We start from the raw sequence: 15,576 nt of genomic DNA on the forward strand, positions 1-15,576 counted from the left end.
CTCTGCCACCGTGACCCGGGAGGTGACCGGGGGGGCCCGGGGGTCCCGGCGGGGTCAGGGGTCCGGGACAGCCCCGCGGTGGGTGGTGAAGGGGGGGGGCGTCGTGGCCGGGACCCCCACCCCATGCCAGACACCGTCCCTGCTGCTCGCTACGGAGGTGATGGCGGTAGTGACCCCCCCCCGCCCGCTGCACCCCCCAGACCCGGCGGGGTGGGGACCCCCCGCACTCCCCGCCCTGGGGGGGGGGGGGGGTCACGAGACCCCCCCCAGCTCCTAGCGCCATCCACGGGCAGCGAGGGGTTACAGGCACAATTAATTTGCCCGTTAATCACCGTCAGCGGGGTAATGAGGGGCTCCCCGCAGTCGGACCGACCCTCGGCAAGGGGGTGAGGGGAGCACCCCCGCCACACACCTGGGGTCCTGCCTCACAGCCCCTGGGGACCGGGACCCCACGCCGACAGCCCCAGGATCCCCCGCGGGGGACGGGATCCCCCCCCAAGCAATGGGGCAGGAGCCCACCCCCCGCCCCGCAACCGGACCCCACGGCATCAAGAGCCCCCAGACCCCACGGGGGGGGGGTCCCAGTGTCCTATGCCCGCCCGCGGCGGGGACACAGCCCCACGCCCGCAGCCCCTGCCCCACTCGGGACACCCCGCCCCACTGCGAGTCTCCCCCCGCTCCGCTCGGGACCCTCTGCCCCCCTGCGAGACCCCCCCCCCCGCACTCGGGACCCCCCGTCCCACTGCTGGACCCCCTGCCCCACTCGGGACCCCCCCCCACCCCACGGAAACCCCCATCCCTCGGGGGAGGGCGGGCCCACAGCAGAGCCAAACCAATGAGCGACTTCAAGCTGGCGGGGGGGCGGGACAAGCAGGGCACAGTGACCAATGGCCTGCGGGGGGTGTGGCCAACACATGACGTGCTCTGGGTGTGGCAGGCCCCTCCCAGGAGATGCTTGGGGTGGGGGGGTGGGGGGTCCAGCCTCCCCCAGCCCAGTATGTCCCAGTACAGCCCAGTACGGGCGGGCTGACGTGAAGGCGGGGGGTGGGGTGTGATTAATGGGGGGCCATCGCTCACTGTCGGGCGGGGGCGGGGGGGCCCCCCCCGCGCAGCCCTAACGAGCGGCAGGAATAATGAGGGGTGTCACTCCGCTTCCCCCGGTGATGGAGAGTCATTACGGGCGGCGACAGCCGGCCATGAATCAACCGCTCTGCTATGAAATTAAAATCGAATCGCCCCCCCCCCCCTCCTCCCAGGGATCCAGTGTCCCCAGGGCCACCCCGCAGCCCCCACCCCAGCGAGGGACCCCCGCAGTGAGGGGCTGGAGGGATGCTGGGAGAGGGGATATGGCTTTATTCAGCAGTGGCATGTCATTTCCCCCCCCCACAAAGCCACGGCCACGTCACCAGCACCCAAGGGCGGTGGGGGAGTGGCAGGACCCCCCCTGCCCCTCTGCGGGGGGCTCACAGGCAGACGCCCATCAGGTTCACCGGCCGCCCGCCGTAGCGCTTGGAGACGTCAGCCTCGATCTGCGAGACAGAAATGGGGAGGGGGGGTTCAGGGGGGGCCCTCCAGCACCGAGGGAGGCACAGAGGGGGGGGGGAAACGCAGGCAGGGATGCACGGGGAGGGGGAAACGCAGGCAGGGATGCACGGGGAGGGGGGAAACGCAGGCAGGGATGCACGGGGAGGGGGGAAACGCAGGCAGGGATGCACGGGGGGGGGGAAACGCAGGCAGGGATGCACGGGGGGGGGGGAAACGCAGGCAGGGATGCACGGGGGGGGGGGAAACGCAGGCAGGGACGGATGGAGGGGGGGCGAAACACAGTCAGGGACACCGGGAGGGGATGCAGGGCCTGAGGGACTGGGGGATGGATACGGGGCTTGCCGGGATGGAGAGATGCCACATCCCCCCCTGCCCCCCCTCACCAGCTTCTGGAGCTCCTTGGTCTTCTCCAGCAGCCGGTCGAGCTTGGGCTCCAGGGCCGCCTGCTCGGCCAGGGCCTCCCGCCGCTTCCGGCTCATGGCCTCCTTCTTGGCCAGCAGCAGCTCCGCCTGCTTCAGCCTCTGCCCCAGGAGCTCACTCACGCGGTCCACGTACCTGTCGGGGGGGACCCCAGACCCCTGTCACCCCCTCCCCACCCATGGACACCTCCGGCTCCCACAGAGCCCCCCTGGTCCCTCCCCCAGCCCCATTTCTCCCCCCCAGCCCGAGCAAGGACCTGGGCGAGGCGAGGATGATGAAGAGGTGCTGCATGCTGCGGGTGCAGAGCTGGCCCAGCAGCGCCCGCGCCGCGGCCAGGAGGGAGCCGAGGCGGGCGCTGGTCTGGCCCTGCAGCACGGCCGGGGCGAGCTGGAACTGGCTGACGGCCACCACGTCGGCCTCCTCCTCCATCTCGGCCAGGCGCTGGGACAGGAACAGCTCCAGCTGCGGGGACAGGGCCGGGGGGGACACTCAGGTGCTGTCCCCCACCCCGGGGAGGGAGACAGGGTGGCAGAGCCGCCCCTGACCCCGTAACTCACCTCCATCAGCTCGTCGATGAACTGGCTCCGGGTCTCGGTGTTTTCCAGCAGCGTCAGGGCGTCGGAGCCGCAGGCGAGGCCCTCGGGTGCTGGGGGATGAGGTGGGGGGGTGAGGGGGGCACGGGGGGTGAGGGGGGCACGGGGGGTGAGCTCCACAGCTCAGACAGTCCGGCCGTGCCCCCCGTCCCGCTCAGCATCGCCCCACGGCTCCGTTCAGTGCCGTCCCTGAGAGGCCTCCGTGCCCAGCCGGGTGCCCAGGGTCCCCGCGGGCAGGGGAGGGGGTGTGTAGGTGGGCGGGGTGCTGCCTGCCACCCGCTGGGACCCCCCCGTGAACCCCGCTGCTGTGCTCACCCTCAGTGCCGGCCTCCAGCACCGTGATCTGCACCTCCTGGCTTTCGCCGTCTCCCCAGTCAATGCCGTCACCCTGCAGCGAAGGGCAGCGAGGTGGGTGGGGTGAGGGGGTCCCCAGGACACCCCCAGGTCCCCAGCCCGGCCCTGAAGCACGCAGCTGGGGGTCACGCACCTGGGGACCGGGCTCCAGCGTGATGCCCCAGTCGATCTCCTCGCCCTGGGTTCCCTCGTCGGCAGCGGCCGGCTCCAGCGTGAAGTCTCCCCAGTCGATCTGCGGGGAGAAGGTGCAGAGACCCCCTGAGAGCCCGGGGGGGGGGGGGGGGGGCAAACAGCCCCCCGCCGCGTGACGGAGCCGGCCGCGGCTCGGCCGGGACTCACCGTGTCCTCCTTGGGCGGCTCCGGCACCTCCTGCGCCCGCGGCCGCTCCACACGCAGCGGTCGCAGCCCCGTCCTCCACTCGTAGACGGTGGTGTTGCCTCTGCTCCCCACGTGCCGCAGCAGCGGCACCACCTCGGCGGGGCTGGCAGCCACGGGCACGTCGGGGCCAGGCGTGGGGTCCCCCACCCTGGGAGACCCCCAAGCCTGGCCGCAGCCGCCAGCCCAAGGCGTGGGGAGAGGCAATGCCGGGGTCGGGGGTACCCCCACGCCCCCCCAAACCCGCCCCCCGCCCACCTCTCGCACACGAACTCCGCGCAGGCCTGGTACAGCTCGATGGCCTCGGCGAGCGCGCCGGCTCCCGCGCCGATCTCGGACAGGCGCGACGGCAGGTCCCTGGCCAAGGCCAGCAGCTCCTGGCGCACGTCGTCACCCTGGGGATGGCGCGGGGATGCGTCAGGGCAGGCGACGCGGCCCCCGGGGGGGCTTCACCCTCTGCTCAATGTGGGCACGGACAGAGGGCTGGGTGGGGGGTCACCCTACGCCCCCCCAGCTCCTCCCATGGGGAAGGTGGCCTTGTGGGGACATTCGATGGGACGCATGGTCCCAGCTTTGAAGCCAAGCACGGGTATCGCGGGGGGGGGGAAGGTGGGTGGCACGGCAGGACCGCGGGGACTCACGGTGATGCCGTACTGCTTGCAGGAGGCGAAGAAGCGCTCCCGCAGCTCGGCCGCCTGCAGCTGGCACTCCTCCTCACGGCGGGCGAAGTCCTGCTGCGCCTGCTGGCACCGGCCGATCTGCTTCCTCAGCGAGGGCACCTCGTAGCTGACGCTGCGCACCAGGAGGCTGGCGAGCTCGGCTGCGGGGAGGTGTGGGGGGGCAGGTGGGGTGGTGAGGGGCCGCATCAGCCCCCTGGGTGCCCCAGCCACCGCGGCTGTCGTCCCGGCTGCGCAGCGGAGCCATCTTGGGGCCTTCTCCCCGGGGGTCCCCGCAGCCCATTGCCCCCCACTCCTTTCCCTCCCCATCCCGGTCCCAGTTTGGAGACCGAAACCCCGCTGCGGGCTCTCCGGAGCTGCCGTACCCAGGTAGGTGTTCTCCTTCTCGTAGAGGGCCACGATCTCCTGCCAGTCCTGGGGAGGGGGGGGAAGAAGAAGCAGGGGTGGGGGAGGCCGCGGGCGCGCCGGCGGCGGGGCCCCGCTCACCTTCATGCGCTGGGACGAGTAGCGCCCGAAGAGGTTCTTGGTGGAGGCCTCAGTGCCCTTGAGGATCTCCACGATCCTCAGGCAGTGGAAGTAGTGCAGGTCTGCGGCGGGGCAAGGGCCGCGGTCACTGGGCCGGCTGCCGCCTGCCACCTTCTCCCAGCTCCGTGCCACCGGCTCCCCGTCCCCCGCCACCGAACCCTGGGGAAGAGGCTCCCAGCACCCCACGTCCCCGCTCTCCTGGGGCACCCCCCAACTGCCCCCCGCTCCACTCACAGGCCCCCGCCAGCAGCTGCTTTATCTCCTCGTTCTCCGGCATGTCCCGCATGGCCGCCTCGATCTTCTCGCGGACGGCCAGCACCCGGCTCTGCCATTTCAGGCTGCAGTGTCTCCTGTCCACCAGCCAGTCTGCGAGGCGGGAGGGAGGGAAACAGAGGGGGGGGGGGTCAGCAGAGAGGGACCCTGGGGGGGGCTCACCGAGGGGAGGGGGTCACCCCCTGGGTGATGGCAGAAGGAGCTGAGGCCCTAGCACCCCGCAGGTCCCGTCCCCACCCAGCAGAGGGGCCAAACGCGGGGGTGAAACCCGGGAAGAGGAGAAAAGCGGGGCCCGGGGGGGGTCGGGGGGGTCACCCCGCTGCTGCCTGGGCTGGGATAACCCAACGCGGCACCGAGGGGGGGGAGTGGGGGCCATGCGCTGCCACACAGCGTGGGGAACCCAGCCCCCCCCCGGGGACGGAGGACACGAGTGACCGGTGCCAGCCCGTTCCCGACCCCCAGCAGGGCCCCCCCCCCAAACTCTGCCCACCCCGGGGGTGGGGGGGGTCCCAGGCGGGGGGGAGCTCGGCCCAGGGGTGCCGTACCCAAGAGCTTGCTGGTCTGGATGTCGATGGGGACGTTCTGGTAGTCCTGGGGAGAGACCTGCGGGGAGGCGGGAGGTGGCAGGGGGGGCTCCCCCTACTCTAGCGGCGGGGCCGGGCCTGTCCCCGCTCCCACCGGCCTGGGGCCCTGCTCGGCTCCCATTGCCGGGGCCGATGTCGATGTCGATGTCGATGTCGGCCCCGGCCCCGGCCCCGGCCCCGGCCCCGGCCCCCCACCTGCATGCCGCCCGCCACAGCTCCACTTCCGCTTTCCTTCTCCCTTCCCCCCGCCCCTCCCGTCTTACAGCCAATCCCCTCGCGAGACCCCCGCAGCTCAACCAATCAAAACGCGCTGGGCCCGACCGGCCCCCTCCCCCGCCACGCTAACCGATCAGAAGGGAGAGGAAAGAGGGGCGGTGCCACGTCTCAGCGTCTCGGTTGGTTGGGAGGAGGCTGGGGGAGGAGGCGCCGCCGACCAATCGGAATGGGCTGAGGGGAGGGGGAGAAACGGGATGCCGGGCATGCATGCGCAGTGCAGTGGGTCCCCGGGGAGGCTCCGGCGGGGGTCGTGGGGGATCCCCAGTTGCCCCCAGACCGGATTCCAGACCCCCCAGCTATACCCAGACCCCCTCGGGGATCCCCAGATGCCCCCAGAGCAGGCCTCAGATCCCCTAGAGATCCCAAATTGCCCCCTGAGGGGATCCCAGACTGCCCAAGGATCCTCAGTTGCCCCCAGAGGGGATCCCAGACCCCCTGGGTATCCCCAGTTGCCCCCAGAACAGATCTCAGACCCTTCAGGGATGCCCAGTTGCCCTCAGAGGGGATCGCAGACCCCTCCAGGGATGCCCAGTTGCCTCCAGAGCAGATCTGAGACCCCCCGGGGATCCCCAGATGCTCCCAGAGCAGATCCCAGACCCCCTCGGAGATGCCCAGTTGCCCCCACAGCAGATCCTAGACCCTCCGGGGATCCCCAGTTGCCCCCAGAGCAGATCTCAGACCCCCCAGGGATGCCCAATTGCCCCCAGAGCAGATCTTAGACGTCCCGGGGATCCCCAGGTCCCCCAGAGAGGATCCCATACCCCTCGGGGATCCCCAGCTGTCCCCAGAGCAGACCTCAGATCCCCTGGGGATCCCAAATTGCCCCCAGAGGGGATTCCAGACCCCCTCGGAGATGCCCAGTTGCCCCCAGAGCAGATCCCAGACCCCCTGGGGATCCCCAGTTGCCCCCAGAGCAGATCCCAGACCCCCTGGGGATCCCCAGTTGCCCCCAGACCAGATCTGAGACCCCCCAGGGATCCCCAGTTGCCCTCAGAGGGGATCCCAGACCCCTCCAGGGATGCCCAGTTGCCCCCAGACCAGATCTGAGACCCCCCAGGGATCCCCAGTTTCCCCCAGAACAAATCCCAGAACACCCGGGGATCCCAAATTGCCCTCAGAGGGGATCCCAGACCTCCTGGGGATCCCCAGTTGCCCCCAGAGCAAATCCCAAACCCCTCGGGGACCCCCAATTGCTCCCAGAGCGGATTCCAGACCCCCCGGGGATCCCCAGTTGCCCCCAGAGCTGACCCCAGACCCCTCCAGCACCTCGGGGCCGTCACCGCTCTGGGGCGACCCACGGGTGCCACCCAGCCCCGGGCCGGGGACGCATCCCCACCAGCCGCAGCCTCGCGCGGGGGAGCGATGGTGGCTGTCCCATGGCCCTCGTGGCATCGCCCCGGGGCTGGGGCCGGCGGCGGGGCGGTGGCAGCCCTGGGGACAGCCCGGGGACGGCCGGGTGCCCGCGGGGAGAAGCGGGAGGCAGGAACCGGTCTGGCCGCCCGCCGGGTTTCGGTCAGTCCCCACCGAAAGCCAAGTTCCCGCCGGCCGCCCTTAACTCCTGGCTGCCCGAGACGCGTGCCATGTGCCGGCGCGGCACCCGCCGTGCCCCGTCCCTCGAGGCCGGCGGGGCGGCCAGCCCAGCCCGGTGCCGCGGTGGGTGCCAGCACCCGGAGCCGCGGCTGGTCGGTCCCGGCTGCCTTTGGGGCTCAGCGCCGGGTTCCCCATCATGAATATTCAGCCGTGGCCTGGCCCGGCCCCGCTGTTTGCTCAGGCAGGAGGGGTTTGGTCGCGGGTTCACCTTGACGGGCGAGCAAACCGGGCAGCGGCAGCTCGACAGCACCCGCCCGCGCACCCCGGCCGGAGCCCCCCGGCACCCCCGGGCTGGGCACCCGCAGCGGAGGCGTGGGAGGCGCAGGTACACGGACCGGGGGTGCCCGCGGTGGGGAGGGGGGACGCGGAGAACCCCACCGCCAGCCCGGGCTCGGGGCACGGCTGCGGTTCGGCGACGGGCGCTGCCCGGCTCTGGCATGAGGAGGGGGCACGGCGTGGCGGGGGGACACAGCGAACCGGCTCAGGGGACCACCAGCCGTCCTCCCCAGGGTGGTGGCCCCGGTCTCGGTGTCCTCATCCCCCCGCCCCGGCAACCGAAAGTGAAGCCGGAGGCACCACCCGGGAGGAGCCGGGCAAGGGTCGGCCATGGCCAAGCACCGCGGGCGCACGGAGCGGCGCTGGCCCCCGGGATGGGGACGGGGGGCTGGGAACCCCCTCCTCGCCCGCTGCCGGGGATGCGTTCCGCTCCTCCGCCCGGGAGCCGCCTGCCCTGTCCCTGCCCCGGAGCCACGCTCGGCTCCGGAGCCTTCCCGGATTGCCGGAGCCTTCCCGGCTTCAGCCGCGGCTGCCGCCTGTCCCCGCGGGCAGGGCTGGGCAAGAGGAAAACCCCGACCCCGGGGTGCAGCGGGCGGTGAACCCCCGGCCGGGACCCCGGCACCTCCCCAGCTCCCAGCTCTTTCCCAGTTCCTGTTTGCTTACTGGGCTCCCTCCCTGCCCCACTATGCGGGGCCGATACGGCAGCTCCCGGCGGTGCCGGGGCTCGGCAGTGCCCAGGTCACCCCAGTGTCCCCTCCCGGCACCGGCGGGCTCCTCCTGCCCTGGGCCCCCCGCAGCCCCCCTGGTGCCTGCCATGAGCATCCCGGCAGAGATGGCGGGAGTCCATCGGAGCCGCCTTTGGCAAACGGCACCGGTCTCCCCGCAGGCACTGCCGGATCGGCCACCGTGTCCCCTGCCCATCCCTGCCAGCTCTGTGACGGCAGGGCTGGGGTGGGCCAAGGGACCCCCCGGGAGGCACCATGACCCCCACCTCCGTTTCAGGGGCCGTCGGCGATGGCGGACACCCACGGCTGGTGGAAGCTGACCTTCCTGCGGAAGCGGCGGTCGGTGCCGGCGGTGCTGTACGAGAGCCCCGACGGCCACGCAGCCGCCGGCGACGAGAGCCAGGAGGGGCCAGGCGAGGAGGGGCCGCCCGGCTTCACCGCCCGCCTGGAGAAGATCGTGGACAAGAGCAGCAAGGGCAAACACGTCAAGGTCTCCAACTCAGGACGCTTCAAGGAGAAGAAGAAAGTGCGAGCGACGCTGGCCGAGAACCCCAACCTCTGTGCCGCCGGTGAGCGGGAGGAGAAATGACCCGGCTCGTCGTCACCCCCCAGCCACCACCACCAGCTGCTCGGGCTGGCTCGGACCCGTCCCTCCCGGGGACGCTGGACCGCGGGGCTTCGGAAGGAGAGAGGACTCGGACCGGAGTTTGCTTCAGGGAGAGGCAAGGACCCTGTTTAATCGCGGCTCCAGCACCCCGGGGGCAGCCGGAGAACCGGGGAGCGGAGCCAGCAGCCCCCCGAGGCTGACTGGTTCATACTGGGATGGGGATGCTCCCCCCAGCTGGGTCGCTTGCCACGGGTCACCGGCGCCCATCGTTCACCCAGCCCTGCCCCGAGCATGACGGGCCCGACCCCCATCCCCTCCTGGCGGGGGGAGACCGGGGGACCCCCACTCATCTCCCCCACCCCAGGGGCTGCGTGGCCGCAGGCAGAGCCACCAACCCCGTGTCCTTGCCAAGCCAGGGGACACGACACTCCCCTTCCCCGAGGGAACGACCCCGCGGGCACAGCCCCCCCCCGGAGCCACCTCCATGGGGACCCCGGGCTTCCCAGGACCCGATTCCCGGGCTTCCCAGGACCCGATTCCCGCTCGCACCCAGGAATCGCTCCCTGCTCCCGCAGGGGACAGCCCAGCCCGGAGCACGGTGCCAGAGCCCACGCCGGGGCAGCCGCCGCGGCCGATCCCGCAGCCCCGGTGCTCGCTGAGCCTTCGGCCGGCGCTCGCGGCCGCTGGTAATTAACTGCGGGTAATAAACCAGGTCTGGAAGCAAAGGCAGCTCGGGAGAGCTCGGGGGACCCCCGGCCCCAGCCCGGCCAGGTTGAGGGGCTGCAGGTCCCCTCTGTGACCCCGGTGGGGAGCGGTGCCATCACAAGGGACGCCTGGCCAAGGGGGACACAGGACGGGGTGGCCGTCACTGGCACTGGCAGCCTGGGGTGCGGCCGTGCCGGGGGCCAACGGCAGCCGCCGCTTCCCGGCCGTTACAAAAGCCGGACGGTGCCAAGCGCCAGAGTCCAACCTGTCCTCGCCCAGCAGGAACCCTGCGCCGGGGTGGCCTGGGCCCCCCCTCCCCGGCCCCCGCCCTCCGCGCTGTTTGCTCTGCCCGGCTGGCAGCCCGCTCTTTGTCCCCGCTGGCAGCGCGGGACGGATCCTGCCCGGGAGGAGGAAGAGAGCGCTCGGCACGCGGCCAGCGGCCATCGGCTCGGCTACGCCCGTCACGGTGGTGTCTGGGCTCCTGCCGTGCTCCCAAGGCCGGGATGGGGGGGGACCTGGCTGCGCGGCCACCCCCAGCCCCTTGCAGGGATGCCCAGCTGGCCCCCTGTACCGTCCCCTCGAGAGAACACCGTCCTCACGCCGTCCCCTCCTGCCCCACCATGGCGGCTCACAGCCGGGAGGGACCAAGGCCACCGAGCGAGCCTGCGACAGTGGCACGGGGCGCGTGACACCCCCACAGCCACCCAACCCGGTTCCCCTACCCCGGCGCTGATGTGTCCCCCCTGTCCCCTCCCACTGCCACCCACCGCCGGGCACGGCCGGGAACCCACCGGGGAACCCCCAGCCACAGGAAAGCCGCAGGGCACGATCCCGCCCCGCGCGCCAGCGACCGCGCGAGCCAAGACGGAGCCAGGGAGGACGAAGGCTCTCGGGGCCCGGTTCCACCGGGACACGGCCCGGGGCAGTGAGGGCGGCCAGCACCCCAGGACCCCCGGCTGCGCCGAGCTCCGTCTGCCGGAGAGCGCGGCACAGCCCCACGCGGGTAAATATTAACCCAAAGCCACCGCACGGCTCCGCACCCATCGGGATTTATTTTTCCGGGCAGCTGGAGGGGGGACAGGGAGCGGCGGCAGCCCGGCCCCCCCCGAATGAGCAGGCTGAGGGTGGGGGTCCCGCAGCCCCAGGGAGATGGGGTGCGCCGGTGGCAACGCACAGGGGCAGCCACGAGGACCGGTGACACGGTGGGGACAGCAGAGCTGCCACTCAATAAATTACTGCACAGAGCGGTGACGATAAAGCTGCGGTTCGAGAAGTTCTCGCAGGGACAGAGCACACGGCACGGTTCTAGCGAAAACACGAGGCACGGGTGCTGGCAGGGCACGGGCGGGGGGCTTGCTGGGGCCCCTCCGCAATCATTAACGTGATTAATTAGCCACCAGCGGCACTGGGAGCGGTTGCTCCCCACACGCGGGCAAGGGGAAGCAGCCGGGTTCTGGGACCCTCCTGCGGCTCGCGCCCGCCCCAGGGAGAAGCGAAGGGAGTGGGAGGGTCTCGGGCTGGACCAGAGCCCCCCCCCCTCCTCCGGCAGCACCCCCAGAGCTCTGCAGGTGGCTGCCGGGGTGGCAGAGCGAGCCCATTCCCGCATCCCGGGGCGCGACGCGGGGACGGGCAGGCAGGTTTGGCACGGGTGACGCTGCCGACGGGGCGAGTGCGGCCGGGGCCTCACGGGGCGAAGCGCTCGAAGACCCACTCGCCCTCCCCGCGGCGCGTCATGGCTCCCAGCGGGGCCGAGGCGTCCCGCAGGCGGCGGAAGACGATGCGGTCGTGCAGGCGGTTGGTTTGGCCCTGCCAGAACTCCACCACCTCCGGCTGCAGGACGTAACCCCCCCTTGGCGGAGAAACACGGGGGGGGCATCAGGGGGACCCCAGCGGTGGGCAGCACCCTGCCCGCAGCCCCCCGCCGCTCACCAGTACGCCGGCTTCGGCACCGGCGTCTCCCTGTACCGCTCCTCCAGCTCCGTGTTCTTCTTCCTTAAATACTGCAAGGAAGGGGAAAGCGAGGAAGCTGATGGCAGCCGGGGCAGCAGCCCTGGCTCTCCGGGCCTCTCCCGGCACTGCCGTAGGGTGCTGGGATGGGTGCTCACCTCCCGGTCGGGAATGACGGTGCTCTGCCTGCTGACCACGGCCCCGATCTGGCTGCTCTTGGGGCGGGAGTGGAAGTAGCGCTCCGATTCCTCCTCCGGCAGCCGCTTCACCGAGCCCTCGATCCGTACCTGCGGCGAAGGGGCTGCGTCGGCTCCCCGGCGAGGGACTGCCCCGTCCCCTGATTCTCCAACTCCTCCCCCCCCCCCCCAAAAAAAACCCACGAGCACCCCTCATCCCATCGCATCCCCGGGGCTGGGATCCACCCGAGCGTGACCCCCACCCAAACGTGGGCTCTGAAGGGGGGGAGCACCCAGTGCCTGACGCCGCGCCAGGGGCCCCGCCGTGTCCCCCCCGGCCCCCCCATCCCCGCCACTCACCTGCCGGTTGAGGGGCTCCCAGTAAAAGACGAGCGACGCGAAGGGGTTGGCGTCCTGGGGCGCAGGGGAGGGGACAGAGGAGGGAGCCGTCAGCAGCCCAGCACCGCTCCCAGCTTCAAAACCCAGCGACCCCCCGCGCCCCGACCCCCCGCACGTGGTGCTGGGCACAGCCCCCACCCACACTGCTTCACCGACAGCCGGGAAGCCGCCGTCCCCCCCCTGCGGACACCCCCTTCCAGAGCCCCCCGCCGCAGCCCTCACCAGCTCCTTCCCCTTACGGCTCTCGAGGTTGGTGAAGAAGCGGAAGCCATCCTGCCCGAAGCCCTTCAGCAGCACCATCCGGGCCGAGGGCTTCCCGTCCCTGCGGTGGGAGACGGGGGACGGGGGGGGAGATGAAATGTCCCCCCCCTGCGAGGGCCAGGGGACCCCCCCCACTCCCCCCCGGCCTCACCTGGTGCAGGTGGCCAAGCACATGGCATTCGCCTCCCCCACGGCCGGGCACCCCACGGCCTCCTCGAACCAGGCCCCGAACTGCTGGATGGGGTCGCGGGAGGCCAGGTGCTGCTCCTCGAAGGCCTGGGGGGAGACGGGGGACGCTGTGAGGGGGGGAGGGGCACCCGGCCTCTGGGGACACAGCCAGCACTGCGGGGGGACACCAGAGCCAAGGGCACGGCCAGCAATGGGGACGGGGTGAGCCCAGCCCTGGGGGTGCAGCAAGCGTGAGGAGAGGGGGGTACCCCAGGTCTTGGGGACAGCTGGGGGGGGCCACCCCAATTCCAGGGGCACAACCGGCATGGGGGGGGGGATCACCCTGGTGCCAGGGTCTGCCAGCATGGCAAGGGGTCACCTCAGGCCCTAGGGACAGCCTGGGGGGGGCGGGTCACCCCAATGGGCAGGGCACAGCTAGTACTTGGGGGGGCACCCCAGGCCCTAGGGACAGCCTAGGGGGGCACCCCAATAGCTGGGGCACAGCTAGCAGCTGGGGGGGCACCCCAGGCCCTAGGGGCAGCCTGGGGGGGGTCACTCCAATGCCTGGGGCACAGCTAGCGCTGGGGGGCACCCCAGGGCCTAGGTGAGGGCTGGGGAGGGTCACCCCAATAGCCAGGGCACAGCTAGCAGGAGGGGGGGATCAACGCAGGGCCTAAGGACGGCCGGGGGGGGGGGGTCACCCCAATGGCCTGAGCACAGCTAGTGCTGGGGGGGGCACCCCAGGCCCTAGGGACAGCCTGGGGGGAGCAGCCCAATGGCCTGGGCACAGCTAGCAGGAGGGGGGGGTCACCCCAGTTCCAAGGTCACCACCGCCGGGGTGGGGGGCGGCGCCCGCGGGCCTCAGGGTCAGTCCGGCCCCCGGCCGCCGCCAGGCCGAGGGCCCCGCGTCCCCGCCCGCCCCCGGGAGCCGGCACCGCCGCCCCACCTCCGCCTCCCCCCGGTAGCTCCTCCGCAGCGGGCCCAGGTCCATGGCGGGCGACGGGAGCCGAGCGGAGCCAAAACCCGGAGCCCCCCTTTCGCGGCCCCACCATCGCTCCGCCCCCATGGGGAGGGACGAATCCAAACCACGCCCACCCCCTCCCTGTCAGCCAATAGAAAGCGGTGGAGCCCGCCCACAGTAGGGAGGGGTGAGTCGAGCTGCCAGCCAATTGGAAGGGGTGGCGGGGGCGGGAGGCGGAGCCCCGGAAGTGCTGGCGGGGCTGTAAACAGGCGCATGGAGGGGCTCTTAAAGGCACAGCGTCCCCGGGGGGCGGGGCCTCAGGGGAGCGGGGTTGGGGGGCGGGGCCAGGGGCCAGGGGACACTGGGGGAGACACGGGGGGGACCGCAGCTCACCCCCCCACCCCATGTCCCCACAGGTGACAGCAGCCTCCGGTTCCTCAAGGGCTTGTGGGGCTGCTGGAGGGTGACGCGGCCATGCGGGTGGGTCCTGGTCCCCACGGGGTGGGGGTCTGGGGACAGCCCTGTCCCCCCCGTGTCCCCACCCCACGCAGCTCCTCGCCCCATGGAGGCTGGGGACCCTGGTCCCATCCCCCAGCAACACTGGGGCGAGCGGGACCCCCTGCCCAGCCAAACCATTTCTGTCCCCACAGCTTGGGGGGCTCCAGCCCTGCTCTGCTCCCGGCCCCAGACGACGTCCCACGGAGCCCACCTGCCTCTGAGAGGAGAGCAGAGGGGACATGCTTCCTGACGGCACCCCGCATTGGGCCTCAGCCATTGAGGTGTGTGGGGGCTGGATGGGGGTCCCACCAGAGGTCTGGGCTCCCACCAAGGCTTCTGCACTCCCACTAAGGCTTTGGGGGTCCCACCAGGAACCTGGGACCCTACCAAAGCTCCTGGGGTCCCACCAAGGCTCCTGGGGTGCCACCAAAGCTCCTGGGATGCCACCAGGAACCTGAGGTCCCACCAAAGCTCCTGGGATGCCACCAGGAACCTGAGGTCCCACCAAAGCTCTGGAGGTTCCACCAGAGATCTGGGGTCCCACCAAGGCTCTGGGGGTCCTCCAAAGCTCCTGGGGTCCCACCAAAGCTCCTGGGACCCTAAGAGGCTCCTGGGGTCCCACCAGATCCCTGGGGTTCCACCCAGGCTCCTGGGGTGCCACTGGGCACGGTGCTGCAGCTGGAGCAGAGGAGACAAAGGGGTTGCCCCAGGGCATGGGAGAGGTGGCCCAGAGGGTCCCCAAGGGATGGAGGGGCTCCAGGAGCCTGGGGACGGAGCAGGGGGTCCCCAGGCTCCATCCAGAACCCAGACGCAAACTCTCCCGCTCGCCGCAGGAGAACGAGAGGCCCAGGCTGGGGCTGGTCCCCAACTCGGGGGTCTCCATCACCCACCCAGAGCTTGGACGACCTCACACAGGTCTCTGCCAAGCCCACGCTCCCAACCCAGCGGCTGCTCGGTTACTTCTTCTCGCGGGAGATGCTGGCCCGGTCCATCACGTCGCCCATGCCACTGCCACCGCCATGGAGCAGCCCTTCTGCCATGGTCAACGCTGCCAGAGGTGGGGGACGGGGCGGGGGGGATGGGGTCCCCTGTCCCCTCTCAGCACCGCGGTAGTGGGTCAGGAAGGGCCACGGTGCTGCCCGTGAATGGGGCTGGGTCCCCCTGTGCCCCACGGTGTGACATCACCAAGGCGTGCGGCACGTCCCGGCAGGCCGTTGAGAAGATGGACAGAAAGATGGAGTGAGGTGAGACCCACGGGACGGCCACGGCCCTCCGGCCACATGAGGGGCCGAGCCCGGAGCCCCCCATTGCCGCGGATGGGGAGAGGGGACAGGGAGGGACGTGGTGGGATTGTGGCTCGCGGAGGGGCTGCGGCTGGAGGATTCGCCCTGCGGAGAGCGGCTGGCTCAGCCCCACGGCCCCGCGGTGGGTGAGCCCGCGGCCCCGCGTCCTGCTCCTGGTGCTGGCAGGAGCCGGCTGGAGCGGGGAGATCACAGAATCCCAGCATGGTGGGGGGTGGAAGGGCCCTCTGGGGGTCACTCAGCCCAACCCCCTGCCCAAGCAGGGTCACCCACAGCAGGCTGCACAGCACCGCATCCAGGCGGGGCTGGAATATCTCCAGAGAAGGAGACTCCACAGCCT

The 15,576-nt window shown here is 71.6% G+C and overlaps 3 protein-coding genes across 4 annotated transcripts; 1 reads left to right on the forward strand and 2 right to left on the reverse strand.

Annotated features, from left to right (window-relative positions):
• Positions 1-1,336: 1,336 nt before the first annotated feature.
• Positions 1,337-5,590, reverse strand: CDK5RAP3 (CDK5 regulatory subunit associated protein 3). 2 transcript variants are annotated; one of them, XM_075443456.1, is made up of 14 exons: positions 5,542-5,590; positions 5,308-5,365; positions 4,724-4,855; positions 4,451-4,551; positions 4,330-4,378; positions 3,929-4,107; positions 3,546-3,682; positions 3,252-3,393; positions 3,046-3,144; positions 2,874-2,946; positions 2,523-2,611; positions 2,222-2,427; positions 1,929-2,100; positions 1,337-1,529 (listed from the first exon to the last, which is right to left on the reverse strand). In XM_075443456.1, exons 1-14 carry the CDS (start codon positions 5,545-5,547, stop codon positions 1,464-1,466), a joined length of 1,509 nt encoding a protein of 502 aa, XP_075299571.1. In that variant the 5' UTR covers positions 5,548-5,590; the 3' UTR covers positions 1,337-1,463. The 2 variants fall into 2 exon arrangements, with proteins under 2 accessions (XP_075299571.1, XP_075299570.1); XM_075443455.1 differs by having other exon boundaries at positions 2,874-3,144.
• A 1,837-nt stretch (positions 5,591-7,427) lies between these two features.
• On the forward strand, positions 7,428-9,545 carry PRR15L (proline rich 15 like). The gene is made up of 2 exons (XM_075443663.1): positions 7,428-7,537; positions 8,491-9,545. The coding sequence occupies exon 2, from the start codon at positions 8,503-8,505 to the stop codon at positions 8,800-8,802; it is 300 nt and encodes a 99-aa protein (XP_075299778.1). The 5' UTR covers positions 7,428-7,537; positions 8,491-8,502; the 3' UTR covers positions 8,803-9,545.
• A 1,015-nt stretch (positions 9,546-10,560) lies between these two features.
• On the reverse strand, positions 10,561-13,549 carry PNPO (pyridoxamine 5'-phosphate oxidase). The gene is made up of 7 exons (XM_075443662.1): positions 13,423-13,549; positions 12,460-12,584; positions 12,270-12,369; positions 12,009-12,062; positions 11,631-11,759; positions 11,455-11,525; positions 10,561-11,374 (listed from the first exon to the last, which is right to left on the reverse strand). Exons 1-7 carry the CDS (start codon positions 13,540-13,542, stop codon positions 11,209-11,211), a joined length of 765 nt encoding a protein of 254 aa, XP_075299777.1. The 5' UTR covers positions 13,543-13,549; the 3' UTR covers positions 10,561-11,208.
• Positions 13,550-15,576: the final 2,027 nt, after the last annotated feature.

The sequence above is a fragment of the Opisthocomus hoazin genome, chromosome 26 (assembly GCF_030867145.1).
Source record: "Opisthocomus hoazin isolate bOpiHoa1 chromosome 26, bOpiHoa1.hap1, whole genome shotgun sequence".
Taxonomy (NCBI): Eukaryota; Metazoa; Chordata; class Aves; order Opisthocomiformes; family Opisthocomidae; genus Opisthocomus; species Opisthocomus hoazin.

What these genes read in the sequence shown, in the direction of transcription:
- CDK5RAP3 (XM_075443455.1), bottom strand. An exon ending in CCAGACCAGCAAGCTCTTGG is followed by an intron (nt 4,856 to 5,307) that starts GTACGGCACCCC and finishes CCCGCCTCGCAG; the next exon opens with ACTGGCTGGTGGACAGGAGA. An exon ending in CCAAGGAGCTCCAGAAGCTG is followed by an intron (nt 1,530 to 1,928) that starts GTGAGGGGGGGC and finishes TCTGTCTCGCAG; the next exon opens with ATCGAGGCTGACGTCTCCAA.
- PRR15L (XM_075443663.1), top strand. Translation starts at nt 8,503, where the DNA reads ATGGCGGACACCCACGGCTGGTGGAAGCTGACCTTCCTGCGGAAGCGG.
- PNPO (XM_075443662.1), bottom strand. Translation starts at nt 13,542, where the DNA reads ATGGGGGCGGAGCGATGGTGGGGCCGCGAAAGGGGGGCTCCGGGTTTT. An exon ending in CCGTCATTCCCGACCGGGAG is followed by an intron (nt 11,526 to 11,630) that starts GTGAGCACCCAT and finishes CCTTCCTTGCAG; the next exon opens with TATTTAAGGAAGAAGAACAC. An exon ending in GTGCCGAAGCCGGCGTACTG is followed by an intron (nt 11,375 to 11,454) that starts GTGAGCGGCGGG and finishes TTCTCCGCCAAG; the next exon opens with GGGGGGTTACGTCCTGCAGC.